At 35.6% G+C, this 17213-nt stretch overlaps 1 protein-coding gene and 1 long non-coding RNA gene across 2 annotated transcripts; one reads left to right on the top strand and one right to left on the bottom strand.

Annotated features, from left to right (window-relative positions):
• Positions 1-6800: 6800 nt before the first annotated feature.
• LOC135639874 (uncharacterized) lies at positions 6801-10272 on the bottom strand. Its single transcript, XR_010497066.1, has 2 exons — positions 10132-10272; positions 6801-8840 (listed from the first exon to the last, which is right to left on the bottom strand). It is a non-coding gene; the product is annotated as an uncharacterized LOC135639874 (long non-coding RNA).
• LOC103988578 (late embryogenesis abundant protein Lea5-D) lies at positions 9816-10558 on the top strand. The gene is made up of 2 exons (XM_009407158.2): positions 9816-10065; positions 10156-10558. Exons 1-2 carry the CDS (start codon positions 9992-9994, stop codon positions 10388-10390), a joined length of 309 nt encoding a protein of 102 aa, XP_009405433.1. The 5' UTR covers positions 9816-9991; the 3' UTR covers positions 10391-10558.
• Positions 10559-17213: the final 6655 nt, after the last annotated feature.

Here is a 17213-nt window from a genome sequence, read left to right as displayed (position 1 = left end):
ATTTTACTAGCTTGCATAGTTGCACTTCTTCTTTTTGTTGATGATAAAGGGGGAGAAGTTATGATGAACAATCATGCATGGAATGATGTATTAAAATTTTGATTATGCATGATTTTTTGATGACATGTTGCTTGGATTCATGATTAAATTTTCTTTGACTTGAATTCAACTTGAATTCAAGGTTCTATCGATATGGCATATTGATAGGGGGAGTTAAGGTTAATTCCGTCATCAATTAGTTGTCATCATAAAAAAAGGGGAGATTGTTAAATCTCAGATTTTAATAATGAAACCAATTGATAGTGTTTATTTGATTTGCATTTTGAGTGACACAGGAAGCTTCGATCAGGGAGAGACAATTAAAGCAAGAAGAATCATGTTGGGCTGGAGTGGAACATATCAGAAGATTGGACGTCGAGCTGGAGGACTAGTTAACGTATCGGCAGAAGGCTTCGGGCCATGGGTTCGGGCATCGGGCCAAGAAGAGCGGAAATTGCACTATAGAAATCGGAGTTGCAGAGGTCAACTGGCTAATTAGGCAATAGGCCGCAAGAGAGAACGATGCGCCGAAGAATTAGACAAAATATCGATGAACCAATGACATGCCAGATAACATTTGATTCAAGCTTTGTAATAATTGTCTAGATCGAAGTAGGTTTTAAGTGTGTAGGATTACCTATGATAGCGATCAAGGCATAAAGCAAAATGAAGTCCCAAAGTCAAGAACGAGATTTCGTTGGGAGTTCGAGAGTTCGTTGAAAGTTCGGACGTTCATCGAAAGTTCTATCAAAATTGACCGAGAAGTCCAGGAGCTTGCCAAAGAAGCACCTAGACTCATCATGAAGTCCAGGAGCTTGCCAGGAGTCCGTTGGAACACTACCGAGAGATCGTCGGAAGTTCACCGGAAGATCACTGGAAGCTCACTGGAAGAAACCTAGACTTACCAAACTTATTTAGCTTAATATATGCCTTAAAATTCGTAGTTAGTATATAATTAGATTGGAATTGGGTCAATTCAATTAGGGGCCAATTGGGCCCAAGTTGGGTTGTGTTGGGCCAAGTGAAAAGGCCCAAACAATGACCCAATAGGTGAAACCATCGTGGCACAGTCTCCGAGACTATGTCAGTCGGTGGTACTACTAGTCTGGGCAGTGGTACCACCTAGTGGCAAGGTGCCAAGCGGTGGTACCGCCAGATTGGGTGATGGTACTACCTAGTGTCAGTACTGTAGGTAGTGGTACTGCCCAGCACAAGTGGTGGTACCGCTAGTATCTCGAAAATCGAGGACGAGACACTTTTAGGCTCTAAGTTTGAATCCACTTAAGGCCTATAAATACTTTTCTCATCTCAAGTTAACATATACAAGAATTGAGAGAAAAAAGAAGAAAAATACTACTGTAATCTTGTGAGAACTCCTCTAAAAGCTCTAAGTGTTAGTGCAGTTTAAGAGAGGAGTAAGTGGGGATGTAAAGGTTGTCTTCTAAACATATGAAAAGGAGAAGAATGGTGTAAAAGAGTAGTTGATCTTTGCTTATTGAAGGAAGATCATTAGTGGATGCTGGTGGCCTCGATGAAAGAGGAATCGGTGGAGTGGATGTAGGTCACGATGATTGAACCACTATAAAATGGTTTACATTTCTATTTTGTTATTTATCTTTATTGTAAATTACTTTTCTTCCTCATTACTTTTGCTGAACACCATTCCGTACGCTTTCAAAGTTAAACTCACTTTATCGAAATGAATTTTCATCGTACGAAGATTTTTGACTTGACGTATTTTTTATCCGCTGCACTAATTCACCCCTCCCCTCTTATTGCTTACTCGATCCTAATATTCATAACTTTAGCATTTATGGAAAACATTCTCTTTTCAAAATTATTTCATTCATTTATTAGTTTAGAAGATTTTTGAAAGCCAAATTTGATAACGTTCCATAAATCGAAATCCATAGAAAAGAGAAAAAAATTTCATTTTAGTTTTCCGATAGGTATAGTCCATCCCGTTGGGCCTAGCAGCACCATCACCCAAGTCAGCTCATGACCATTGTTTTGGCCTAATTCTGCCCGGGTCCAAGCCCATTGGCTTTCTTAATAAGTTAGCATGGTTGCGGCCAAATTCCAATATAATTTGACCCAGAAAGACCTTGATCGAGACGTTAATAATCCAACCACATATCTGGCACAATTACAAAACTTTTTAGCATGTTATACGTCATTACTGCATGCCGTCCGATCTGCCAACACTTTGTCCAAACCTTCGGCACATCGTCCTCTCATTTGGTATATCGCCCGATCTATGGACATGTCGACTTTCCCACAATATCCAATCTTTTGATGCAATACCCGATCCTTTTGACATGATGCCTGAACTTATAACACGAAGTTCAATCTTCGACATGTCGACTAATCATTTGGCTCGATATCCAATTTGCAAAATGATATTTTTTTGGCACAATATATGATTCTCCTACTTTGACAATGTACCTTTTGATGGTTTGTGCCCATGATTGAAATATTTTCTATATCATTTATCTCAAAAACATATTAGTTCATAAGCTCATCAATTAATTTCATCATCAAAATATGGGATTCAACACTAATTACATATTACATTCCGTAAGTAGTTATCCTTAGTATTTCGGTCTCTCTACTTTTAAAAATTATATTGAGACCTCTATAATTATGAAAGTGAAACATTCAACCCTCCAATAAAACTTCTCTCAATTTTTAACCTTATAAAATTATTTTTTAATCCAGTATAGGGATCTTAATGTTTTATTTTTATAGAGATCTTAATGTAATTTTTGAAAGTGTAACAATCGAGATACTAAAGTTATCTAATTAATTAGCCTCATATTGATATATGTTTAGCACACGTAACTACTAAATACTATATATCATTACACTCCATTAAGTGTTTTATTCAATCTTGGATTTTGATTATGAAATCAATTGATGAGTTTGCGGTCTAATTTGCATTTTGAGTGACATAGGACTAGCTTTGACTAAAGAGAGGCAAATTGATTGAAGCAGGAGGAATCAGACATTGGACTGGAGTTGAACATGTTAGAAGATTGGTCGATGTGCGGGTAAAAAGACTTTGAGCCGTGAGTTCGGGCATCGGGCTGGAAGAATTGGACTTCGCACCAAGGAGATCAGATATTGTAGGAAGTCAACATGTCGATTAGGTAATATGCCGAAGGAGAGGATGATGCGTTGAAAGATCGGACGAAGCGTCGGAAGAATCAATGACATGCCGAACAATATATAATTCGTGCTTTATAATAATTTGTCTAGATCGAATTAGCTTAGAGTTCTAATTGAGTTAGTCTGAATATAATTAGGTTAACTCAATTAGGGGCTCATTGGGCCTAAGATGAGGTTGTTTTGGGCCAAGAGAAAGGCTTGTTTAGTGACCCAAAAGTTAGGTCAGGTGGTGGCACCTCTAGTCCAAGTAGTGGAACTACCAACGGCTCATTCTCCAAAACATAATCTTTGAGACTATGTCAGATGGTGGTACTACCCAATGTCAATGCTGCAAGTGGTGGTACCGCCCAACACAGGTGGTGGTACTGCTAGTACCTTGAAATCTCGGGGATTTGAATTTTTGCTCCAATTTTTGAAGTCATTTGGGGTCTATAAATATCTCAATCTTTCCTACTTAAAAGAGCAAGAAAGTAGAACAAAACTCTGTGATTATGAAGTTGTAAACCCTTGTAAAGTTTAGAGATTATTCCAAGGGAAAGTGTGAGAGAAACTTTATAAAAAGGGGGTGTAAAGATTCTCTCTTGGGCCTGTCAAAAGGAGAAAAGAGTTGTAAAAGGGTAGTTGGTCTTCACTCATTAAAAGAAGACCATTAGTGGATGCCAGTGGCCTAAACAGAGGAGGAATTGGGAGTGGACGTAAGTCACGACGACCAAACCACAATAAAGCCGATATGCTCTTTTCTTTTGCTATTTACCTTTATTGCTTACTAATTTTATTGATTATTATATTCCTACGAATGTTTTCATATTAAGTATCTTTCCGATATAAGATTTATCGAATGAAAAATTTTAAATCGTAATTTTTACAAAAGCACTAATTTACCCCTTCCTCTTAGTATCGAAACGGTCTTAACAATTGGTATCAGAGCCAAATTTTTTCCGATTAGTTTAACACCCAAGAGAATAACTTTTACTGGTAATCTAGAGGGTCACTCTGTCATTCGTCCTCCTATATTCAATGAGATAGACTATACGTATTGGAAAACTCAAATGAGAGTTTTTCTGCTTTCTATGAACTTCGATTTATGAAATATTATTGAAAATGATTTTTAAAAGTCTTCTAATCTAATGAACGAATGGAATAATTTGGATAAGAAAACTTTTTCTTTAAATACAAAAGCTATGAATGCTTTATTTTATGTTTTAGATAAAAATGAGTTTAATCATATTTTGATTTATGAAACTGCACATAACATTTGACATACTCTTGAAATTACATATGAGAAGACACAAGTAGAGTTAAAGAGTCTAAAATAAATCTTTTGATGTATGATTTTGAATTGTCTCAAATGAAGCCAAGCGTAACTATTATTGTTATATACACCCGTTTTATGGATATCATCAATAGTTTAAAAGCTCTTGGTAAATGTTTTTTGAATCTTAAACTTGTTAATAAAGTTTTACTATCTCTTTCTAAAAATTGGGATTTGAAAATAACTGTAATATAAGAGGTAAATGACTTAAATAATTTTTCACTAGAAGAACTCATCGGTTCATTAATGACATATGAAATGACATGTATAGCACATGACGAACTTGAGAACAATCTTTTAAAGAACAGGAAGGATTTGACACTTAGAACAAAAGAAGACCACTCTAGCGAAAGCTCAAGTGATGATAACTTTGAACTCCTCACAAGTAAATTTAAAAGGTTCATAAAATAAAAATAAAAAAATAAAAATAAACTTAAAAAGAAGAAGCTGCCAAAGAAAAGAAAGTATTCAAGGTGACTTGGGATGAATCGAGTACATCCGAAAGCGAGGAGCAAACCAACAAAAACAAAGTGACAAACTACGCCTTAATGAGTTTCGATAATGAGATAAGTAACTCAACCAAAACTCCTTTACTTTATTATGAAATTACTTGATGTATTTTATGAGTTATTTTTAAATTAGTATATAAAATATAGAAAAAAAATGGGCATCATGCTTCTCTTTCTAGTGATTTTGAAAAAAAAAAATTGAGCATGACAATGACATATTAATTCCTTGTACTAAGTATGAAAAGTTAGATTCACTTAAAAGTAAAATGTATTATTACAACAAACAATAACAAAAGAAAGACCATTGGAATTAAAATGATTATTAACAAATTGAATCTTTTGTTTGAAGATGTTTTAATGTCATACTATTGATCATGATGAATTTTCGTGATGATGCATATTTTATGGGTTTAAATGATAATGCATGGTATTGACTTAGAAAACAATGGCATAAAATCAATCACATAGAGGAATGCATTATTTTTCTTGAATATAATTCTATCCCTAAAAGCTTATTAAATTTTTTAATAAGAGATTAATGAATCTATTTATGTTATGAATCTTGTGAACTATGAAAGTGATTTTGATGATTTGAATTTAATGAGTTTTATCGAAATCATTATCTTGATTTCTTGAGATTTATAACTTGAAATCGTTTATGAATCAAGATATGTTATTATGTGTTCTCATATTATTCCTTCTTATTAAGATCTATCCAAATGAATCATGGTTTCTCTTTTGATTTTTCAGAATCATAACTTGAATTTTTTATGAATCAAGATTTTTTTATGATTCCTTCTTTTACTAAAGAGGAGAATTATGCAAACAAACAATGATCTTGATAATTATAACTTGAGGTTTTTATATAAATTAATATAGTTCACTATGATTCCTTCATTTTACTAAAGAGAATGTTCATTTAAAATTTTCTTTTGATTTCTCAAATTTATAACATAAGATTACATTTGAAGATCATTAATTATTTAATCTCCTATGATATTTTTTTTATTATTTACTAAAGAGGAGATTTGTCAAAAATGACTCATGGTCTTTTAGTATTTATGAGTTAATATTTCATTTTTGATGATTGAAATATTGATGTAAACTTATCGGTGTTATTAATATTTGTTATAATCTAAAAATTGATGTAAAAAGAAAAATTTTGTACCATTGTATTCTTCCTTTTGATAATGACAAAGGGGGAGAAAGTATTGCTAGCTTGCACATTTCAAGGAGAGAAAACCTGCTAAAATACACATTATAAAAAGAAACAAAAAGTTGTTATCTCAAGAGAAGAAAAATTTCGCTAAACTTCACATTCTCAAGAACTTGCTAGCTTGCATATCGCAAAAAGAAAAAAATAATTTGCTAGCTTGCACATTTCAAGAAGAAGCAAATCGATAGCTTGCAAGAGAAGAAAGAATTTGTTGTCTTCACATATCAAGAGAAGCAAAAGTGCAAACTTGTATATCTCAAGAAGTAAAATTTATAAATTTACACAACTCAAAATTATTGCTTGTATGTTGTAAAACTTGCATATCTCAAAAACTTATAAGATGCACTTCTCCTTTTTATTGATGACAAAGGGGGAAAAGATATGATAATATGTCGAATCATGCATGGTATGATGTACTTTTATTTTTTAAAGCATTACATGATTTTCTGAATTTAAAGATTTTATCAATATGACATATTGGTAAGGAGAGTTTAGTTTAAACTCTGTTATCAATTGATTGTCATCATAAAAAAAGGAAAAATTATTGAATCTCGTATTTTGATGATGAAATCAATTGATGAGTTTGTGATTAACACAGGATTAGCTTCAATCAAGGAGAGGCAAATTGATTGAAATAGGAGGAATCAGACGTAAGGCTAGAGTTGAACATGTTAGAAGATTGATCGATGTACCGATAGAAGGACTTCGTGCCGTGAGTTCGGGCATCGAGCTGGAAGAATCAAACTTTGCACCAAGGAGATCGGATATTGTAGGAAGTTAACATGCCAATTGGGCATTATGTTGAAGGAGAGGACGATGCGCCGAAGGATCAAACAAAGCGTCGAAAGAACCAATAACATGCCAGACAATATATGATTCATACTTTGTAATAATTTATTTAGATCGAATTAGTTTAGAGTTCTAATTGAGTTGGTTTGAATATAATTAGGTCAACTCAATTAGGCCTAAGATGGAGCTATTTTGAGCTAAGAGAAAGACCTATTTAGTGACCCAAAAGTTGGGTCAAGTAGTGGCACCACTGGTCTAGGTGGTGGAATCGCCAACGGCTTAGTCTCCAAGACACAATCTCCGAGATTGTGTTAGACGATGATACTACTAGATTGGGTGGTGGTATCGCCCAGTGTTAGGCGGTGGTACTACTTAGTGTCAATACTGCAGGCGGTAGTACCGCCCAACTTAAGCGATGGTATCGCTAGTACCCCGAAATCTCGAGGATTTGAATTTTGGCCCTAATTTTTAAAGTAATTTGAGGTCTATAAATACCCTAATATTTTTTGTTTAAGAGAGCAAGAAAGTAGAACAAAACTCTGTGATTCTAAATTTGTAAACCCTTGTAAAGTGTTGAGTCTCTCCTCCTAAAGTTTAAAAACTATTCTAAGAGAGAGTGTGAGGAAAACTTTATAAAAAGGGGGTGTAAAAGTTCTTTTCTAAACTTGCCAAAAGGAGAAAAGAGTTGTAAAAGGGTAATTGGTCTTCACCCATTAAAGAAAGATCATTAGTGGACATCGACGCCGATGATCGAACCACGATAAATTTGGTATACTCTTTTCTTTTGATATTTACCTTTATTACTTACTGATTTTAAATTAAGTATCTTTCTGATAGGAGTTTATCGAACGAGGATTTTCTAATTCGTAACTTCTACAAAAACACTAATTCACCCCTGCTAGTTTATCCTAACATGTTTAACTATGCGTTATATTATTTACTATCTTAATAATCGAAATGGATGCTATAGTAATAAATATGTTGAAAAATGTTCATCTGTCATAGTTGAAGAATAATTAATATTCATACAAATCACATCATACTCTAAGAAAAAATAATGACTAGTGTTCAAACTGGCATCATCAAAGATATTTGACTTGAACAAGTCGTAAAACTTAAATAGGCGTAGGTGTAATTTTAAGATGTGGAGAGAACTTGAGCAATTTTAATTTTTGGTGTCTGTAAAATCTGTTACACTAAGAAAATTCATAGACCATCAATCAAACAAAAATTCATAGATCAAAAATCAAACAAAAATTATAAAGATGGATAAAAGATTTAAGTAGTTGGACCCTTTTTATTTTTTTTATAGAGATAATTAAAATTTTCATCATGTGAGATTAAATTATAAATTTTCTTAAATTATCCTAAACTCAAACATAACTCTCCTTATTACACCCTTTTTCTTTTTATCTAATCTCTCATTATCTCTAGATCTATTTTGAGGAAAATCAATAGACAGAAGCTTTTAAAGTTGGCGTTGTATATATACACACGAAAATGAACAAATGGCAAGCACTAAGACTTCGTAGGAGTGGTTTCTGCGATACGAAGCTTTATTGGTTCTATGCTACTAATTGTTTCTTCTTTTTTCCTTTAGAATGATTTAATGAAGATATTGTCTGGGAATGCAAATGGCATCAGCAAAGAAACGAGCTCGATTAAACGACCTACTCCAACTCCAGAAGAGAAGCCCAAAGTGTTCTATACTTGAGATGCCAAATTGACTTACTCATGTAATTAAGTTTGACTGGCTTTGTTTGAGGAGCTTGTCTCTTTAAGCATCTACTTCTTCTCCCCTCGTAATCTAAGACAAAGCCACAGTTGTTATTATCAGAACAGAGCAAAACTAAAAGGGAAAGAAGTCAGATGAAAACAATATGCATGAGATTTATCACTTACGCAATGATACCATTAACTTACTTTTAGACACCTCGATAAAGATAACTTAGTGTTTAATTAATAATCAAGATTTAGTTAGTGATGCCATACTCTTCATCCTCAAAAAGCTATCGTTGTTCTGATACCAAGGATAATGTTTGTATGTGGTGTTCTGGGCACTCGATCCACTAGCCTAAAAGCTCTCGTTGTTTTGATACTAAAGATAATGTTCTTGGCACTCAATCCACCAGCCACTTGTTGACGGTAGAACAAATAGGGTTCCATCAATCCCCCTCTCCAACCGGCTCATCTCATCTCTCTTTCTACAACTGCTTGAATTGTCTGCAAATCCAAGAAGAAATCAGTGCATGATCTGTTTTCTCGACAGGTGTCTCCGACCAAACTACATTTTATATCTTAGTAGTTAGATTGATGGAGCACGATACCAAGTGATCAGATCACAACTAGATTGATACTTTGATAGTATCTAGAGTTCTTCCCCGAACCAAAAAGTTGGACAGGGAATCCATTTAAACAAGCCACTGGAATATCTTGTAGAAGTTGACATCCACCTGACTGGTTCCATGCTTTGCTCATTTGACGCAATGAGGCACTGAGCAGAGGAGTCTGCCTGTCAGCAGCTGCAGCGCAGAAGATTTTTCAAAGGCAAGATGGCGGAGGTCGAATTCTCCGGACCACACATCTCTCTCTCTCTCTCTCTCTCTCTCTCTCTCTCTCTCTCGGAATTAATTAAAGGAAACAGCGGCTCGTGGCGACGCGGAAGAGCCAAAGAGATACTACTGGCTGATAACCCGCCCCACGGCTTCGTTTCCTCCCACAGAAAACACATACACAGCCATTTCCGATTCACGGCTGTTGCTATAAATAAACACCTTGGCATTCGGTCTCACTTCATCCCCAAACCAAACAGGCCAAGGTAGGGAGGATAGAAGGAGAGAGAGAGAAAGAGAGAGAGGAGCACAACAACACGAAGAGAAGGACCTCTTCCTGTTCGTCCATCTCTTCTCTTTCTTTCTACTAGCTAGAGAAATTAAGGTGATAAAACGAAGAGGGCAGATGGCTCGCTCTCTCTCTAGTGCTGCTGCTCTCGCTGCGTCCGTCTCTCAAAACATCGCCCTCTTGGTTAACCGGTAACTGATATACCAATCATCATCATCTATCTATAATCTATAATCTATAATTGGACCATTACTTACTCCTGCTCCGTTCGATTCATCCAGGAGGGGATACGCTGCGGCAGCGGCGGCGGCGGCTGGTGTGAGAAGGTCCGTGGAGCAGAAAACGGTGGCGCGCAAGGTGGTAGACTCCTCGACCACCGCCGCCTCCTCCTCCACCTCTGCTTCGTCGAATTCTTGGGTCCCGGACCCGGTGACGGGGTACTACAGGCCCAGCAACCTCCGAGCGCAGGTGGACGCAGCCGAGCTGCGCGAGATGACTCTCTCCCACAAGCAATGAACCGACGCCGAGTAGTTACTCCTCGCTGGATTTTACTCCACCTCTTATGTAGCAAGAGACGTAGTAAGAGACGGAAGGAAGCATCGATGCGTGGCGTCATCCTTATATGTATGTTTCTTTGGCTTCCAGGGAATCGATGCTAATGAATAAGAGTTTGGATTTAGGATCTGTGGAATCTTCTCTGTTTCTCTCATCTCACTACGATCTTAATTATTTATTTATCTTTTCTTTCATAAATCTACTGTGACAGAGAGAAGACAAGAAAGAATCCATTGATGAGAGTAGAGGATGAGAACTAACAAACAATATAGAAAGGCGGAGACAAAAGAAAAATGAAAGTGCTCGAGATATGAAAATTATTCTACCTCAGAATTGTGACAAAAGAAAAAAGAAAAAAAAATACAATTATGGATGATTATATTTAGGACTTACTATACGATTTATTTAATCATCATTGCACTTAGTAAGCCTGTTTTCTAAATTTTTTTTTTCTCATATCATTACGTGAAAATAAAATAAAGATAAATACGAGGTGGTGATCAAATCCATGAAATAAAAGACGTAGAAGAGTAGTCTTCTCGAGGACAGACAAAATCAGTCTTTTCGTGGACAAATGACCATCTGACCTCATTAAACAGACAGAAAATAACGAGAAGGATATTATATTACGAGAAAAAATTCTCTTTATTTCAGCAGCAGCAGAACCACACACAAAAAAAATAAAAAAAACAGGGAACCTACCGTAGTATCATAATAGATTTGGAACAAATTTTGGGCCCTAATCGGATGATATCCTCACCTTTTTGATGATAGTGCTCTGTCCGAGATCAAGTTGTAGAGTTTGTGGTGGTCATAAACTGTGTGTTCATTTCTTTCTTCTAGTGACTACTTTTTATCATTGTTAGGCAGAGCTAGTGGGCTTATCGTTAACAATTTGAAAGCAAACACCAAGAAAGTATATCAACAACTTGCTTATCCAAATCTAAATGAGGCATCAAATGTCTGCAAGTAACATCATATGAATATTTAACCATAAAAGAAAAAGAATAAGAATATCCCACTTACTATTTCTGAAGAACACATACCTTGAGGTTCTGCTTTGGATTTCCATCCTCTCATTCCAGAATAAAATACCAGAGCACACAAACACTCGTTAAGTAATGTGAAACTAGAATAGTAATAAAGTTGATAGACAAAGCCAACGAGGAACAAACACACCACAATTTTTTATGACAGACAAGAAGATATCAGTTTATTATGTGATCTGCTTGGTTTCGATAAGAATCCGTGACAAAAAAATATATTATCTAGATTGGAGAAGAGGCTAAAGAAAGCTGGAGTTCTGGTGCACATACCGTGAACCTCTGATTTGACTGTATCCATTGCCCAATAAAGACAAATCAATCCGAGTGATTTGGTGGGCAGCCTGTTGCTTGTCCAGTGCATGCATCTTCTTCTCCGAGGTGTCCAGCCAAAGCAGGTCGAGGGTGGTGACAAAAATGAGCCTCATGTTCACCCTCATTCTTTCGCTGATACCAATGTATCGGGTCCCTCTAATCGTACCAGGAATAGATAAACATGATATCATGAGTATCATTGATTGATGAATTGATTGATTCATATTCATTTGGATATTTCTTCTTGATCGACACGAGAGACTCGGTGAAGTAAGATCGCATGAGTACCTCGTCGGAAGCTATCTTATCGATGGGGATCCGGTTCACGATGATCGAGTAGGCAGTTTGGGATTTTCTTGGCTATAAGATTTCCTCTTCGGGTGTCCTCGAGAGATGATTTGTCTCGTGGTTGCATGACTGTGTCCTGACGATGGGGTTGCCTCTTGTTTACCGACAAACGTCTTCTCTCTGTTATAATGGTAGATTTATAAAAAAAAAAAAATAAATAATTAGGATCGTAGCGAGTTATTTTTAACTTTTACTCATTCGATGTGTCATCCTCGGGTCTTCATGCCGAGGTGCATGACTAGGGAGTGCAGGGACTCGGCTTAGGTGCATCCCTCGGGGCTTCACACCGAGGTACATACCTCAAGAGCTGGACGCGCTAAGGGGTTTGATCGTATAGGAACGGTGGATCAGACCTGCTAAGGGTTTGGCCATGTAGGAATGGTGTATTGGACCTGCCATGATACCTGACTAATGGTGGTGGATGATGTTGTGGTGGGTGATCATGGCTGCTTCTAAGGCACTTTTCTCAAGGCGTGAAGTGTCATATGTTAGGAAATCTGGGGTAGCATCATATGTGCAACAGAATAATAGAAAATAAAATCCTAAATTTTTTGTAGAAAAATAGGATTTCATCGTTGTGCGAAGATTGGTGCACAAAAACCTGTAAAACTAAAAAATACACATATAAGAAAGATGTGTTACCTAGGGGATTATATATCCCTAAAAACCTGTAGATCTATAAGAAAAGATGAAGGAGGTAAAAAACAAGGCTAGATTAGTAACCAAAAGTTTTAGCCAAGAAGAATATATCGATTATGAAGAAACCTTCACTCCTATGGCTAGACTTGAAGCCATAAGGATTCTCCTTGCCTATACTAGATGTAATAATTTTAAGTTATTTCAAATGGATGTTAAAAGTATTTTTCTTAATGGCTTTAATAAGTTTATGTTGAACAATCTCCCGGATTTGAGAATGCTAACTTTTCGAATCATGTGTTTAAGTTGACTAAGGCTCTCTATGGATTAAAAAAGCCCCTAAGGCTTGGTATGAGAGGCTTAGTTCTTTTCTTATTCAAAATAATTTTAAGAAAGACAAGGTCGATACTACATTATTTATCAAATATTTTGAAAATAATTTTTTTATTATTTAAATTTATGTTGATATCATTTTTTGATCTTCAAATGAGTTTTTATGTGAATCTTTTACCAATAGTATAAACCATGAATTCGAAATGAGTTTGATAGGGGAATTAACTTTTTTATTCAATTTACAAATCAAACAACTTAGTGATGGATTTTTTGTTAGTCAAACAAAATATGCTTGAGATTGTTGAATCTTGAATTTTGATGATGAAACTAATTGATAGTGTATATCTGATTTTGAGTGATGCGGGAAGCTTCGATCAGGGAGAGACAATTAAAAGTAGGAAGAATCATGTTGGGCTGGAGTGGAACATGTCAGTAGATTGGACATCGAGCCAGAGGATCAGTCGACATATCGGCAGAAGGTTTCAAGCCATGAGTTTAGGCATCAAGCCAAGAAGAGCAAAAATTGTGCCAAGGAAATCAGAGTTGCGGAGGTCAAGTGGCCGATTAGGCAATAGGCCACAGGAGAGAACGATGCGTTGAAGAATCGGATGAAGCGTCGATGAACCAATGATATACCGGATAATGAAGTCCCGTAGTGAAGAACGAGACTTTATTGGGAGTTCGAGAGTCAAAAAGAATTTCTGCCGGAATTAACCGAGAAGTCCAGAAGCTTGCCGAAGAAGTTCATCGGAACTCGCCAAGAAGATCATCGTGAGATCTAGGAGCTTGCGGGGAGTCTACTAGAACATTGTCAAGAGATCATCGAAAGTTCGTCGGAAGATCGCCGGAAGAAACCTAGACTAACTGGATCGGATTTGCTTAGTATATGCCTTAAATTTCATAGTTAGCACATAATTGGGATTGGAATTGAGCCAACCCAATTAGGGGCTAGTTGGGCCCATGTATGGACTTGTGTTGGGCCAAGTGAAAGGCCCAAACAGTGACCCAACTTGTGGCATCGTCATGGCATAGTCTTTGAGACTATGTCAGGCAGTGGTACCGCTAGATTAGGTAGTGGTACCGCTTAGTGTCAGTGTTAGGTAGTAGTACTGCTAGGACCTGGGAAACCCGGGATGAGATCTTTTTAGGCTCCAAGTTTGAATCCACTTGAGGCTTATAAATACCCCTCTCATCCCTGGTTAACTTGCACTAGAATTGAGTGAAAAAAAATAGAAAAAACTCTATTGTAATCTTGTGAGAACTCCTTTGGAAGCTCTAAGTATTCGTATAGTTTTAGAGAGGAGTAAAGGGGGTGTAAAGATTATCTCCTAAACCTGTGAAAAGGAGAAGAGGGTTGTAAAAGGGTAGTTGATCTTCGCCCGTTGAAAGAAGATCGTTAGTTGATGCCTATGGCCTCGACGGAAAGGGAATCAGTAGAGTGGATGTAGGTCACGACGATCGAACCACTATAAATTGATTTGTATCTTTATTCTACTTTCAATTCTCATATTGTAAACTAATTTACTTACTTTATTTGCTCATGATATTCTTACAAATGTTTTAAAGTTAAGTATCTTTCTGAGATCGATTTTAATCGTATGAAGGCTTTCAAAATCGACGTTTTTACCGCTACACTAATTCACCCCCCCTCTCAGTGTCGACTCGTTCTTAACAGAGATCTATTAAAAATATTTAATATGGATAATGCTAAGGCTATTAATACATCAATGAGCACTTCTACAAAACTATATATGGATACTAATGAAGAATGTTTTGATCAAAAGACTTATAGGGGTATGATAGATAGTTTATTATACCTCACAGTAACTAAACCTGATATCATTTTTAGTGTTGGACTATATGCTAGATTTCAATCTAATCATAAACAATCTCACTTAAAAGTTATTAAAAAAAATTTTAGATATCTAAAAGGAACTCTTAATCTAGAACTATGATATCTAAATTTTAAAAACTTTGAGTTACTTGCTTATATCGATGCTGATTTTACTAATTGTCAAATAGATAGAAAAAGTATATCCGGAACATGTCAATTCTTAGGTCACGCATTTGTCTCTTGGTCCTCTAAGAAACAAAACTAGGTTGCCTTATATACAACCGAAGCTGAATATATAGCAGTAGGTGTATGTTGTGTACAAGTTATCTGGATGAAGAACACTTTAGAAGATTATGAAATTTACTTGAAAAATATACCTATAAAATGTGATAACACTAGTGTAATATGGTTAACAAAAAATCTCATTCAATACTCTAGAACTAAACATATTGATATTAGGCATCATTTTATTAGAGATCATATTAATAATCATGACATATCTTTAGAATTTATTGATACAAAGTATCAATTAGCAGATATTTTTATAAAAACATTGAATGAGAAACAATTTAATTTTATTAGAAGAGAATTAGGCATGTTAAACCTTCCAAATGCATGAATTCCTTCATAAGATTTTCAGTTTTCTTGGTTTTTCGTAACCTGAATTTTCATTTTAAATCGAGATCGTCTCATATAAATCCTTCCTCTTTCTATTTGCAAAAGAAGAGCTTTGATTTTTTATCTTTCATTTGATGATCCTTTCTCATGAATTCTTCCTTACTCTACTCACGAAAAAAAAATTTATCTATGGACTTTTAATATGTGATGATCATTTGCAAGAATAGGGATTTGATTATTTTTGGTATAGACATCTTGATCCTTTATGATGAATCCTTTCTCTTTGTTACAGTAGAAGAAACTTTCATGAATTTGGTTCTTGATTTTTCATGGAGAATGAATTCCTCCCTTACTCTTCTTCCTTTTCTTCTTATTTTTATAACAAAGGAAGAAAGAAACTTCCACATCTCAAGAAGAATAAAAAAGCTCTTACACATCTAAAGCAAAAATACTAGCTTACCCATTTCAAAGAGCAAAAGCAATTATTATGAAATTTTTTGCTTAACTTTTCATTTTTGCTAGCTTGGATAAATTGGTGTAAAACTTACTTGAATAGTTTAAAACACTTGTATTGTTGAATCATTCTCCTTTCTATTGATGACAAAGGGGGAGAAATGATGAATGTTTGGTATCATGATCAAAATGTTGATTTAATGCATGACGTGATAAACGCTTAAAAATTTTAATGTCTTAGCATCATGAATGTCTTAGTATTATGAATGTTATGCCCAAAATGATGTATCATGAATCCTTTAGTATCATGTATGATATGCCCATAGCAATGATTGATTTATTTTTGGTATCATGCATGAAATGAGGATGAAATGTAAGGTTTTGAAATTGTGCATGTTTTAATTTGAAACTATAATGATGCACAAACATATAACATTTTGATTTGATATATTACATTCAATCCTTGTGATTAAAATTGTTTCACTTGAATTCAAAGGTCACGATTCCTTTTGAATTTAAGTTAGCTTATATCAATATAGCATACAGATAGGGGAGTTAAGGTTAACTCCGTCATCAATTGGTTGTCAACATCAAAAAGGGAGAGATTATTAAATCTCGGATTTTGATAATGAAATTAATTAATAAATTATTGATCTAATTCATATGTTGAGATAAGTGTTATATGATTAACTACGATAATAAATAAGGTATAAAGCAAATGTTGCGCCGGAGTCAAAGATCGAACGATATGATGAAGATTCGGACGATGTGCTGGAAGCTCGCCGAGAGTTCGTCAGGAGCTCACCGAGAGTTCATTAGGAGTTCATCAAGAGTTCGTCGAGAGCTCGCCGACAGTTCATGGGGAGTTCACCAAGAGTTCATCGGGAGTTCGCCAAAAGCGTGCTGAAAGTTCACCGGAAGTTTGTCGAGACTTTGCGGGAAGAATAATTAACATAACGAACAATAATTTCTTAGTTAATATCTTAATTATCGTAGTTAGAACTTATATTGAGTTAGAATTGGGAGGTAATCCCACTAACTCAGTTAGGGTCCAATTGGGCCTAAAACAAGAGTGAGTTAGGCCGGATAGAAGGCCACTTGGCCACTTGGAGCCTTGTCAAGTAGTGGTACTGCCCAGCGTGGGTGATGGAACTGCTTGAGGCTCAGCCTCCCAAGTGGTTTGGGCGGTGGTACCGTTGGTAAT

Source organism: Musa acuminata, chromosome BXJ3-6, assembly GCF_036884655.1.
Source record: "Musa acuminata AAA Group cultivar baxijiao chromosome BXJ3-6, Cavendish_Baxijiao_AAA, whole genome shotgun sequence".
Classification (NCBI taxonomy): Eukaryota; Viridiplantae; Streptophyta; class Magnoliopsida; order Zingiberales; family Musaceae; genus Musa; species Musa acuminata.
This window is presented reverse-complemented; position numbering and strand designations above follow the sequence as displayed.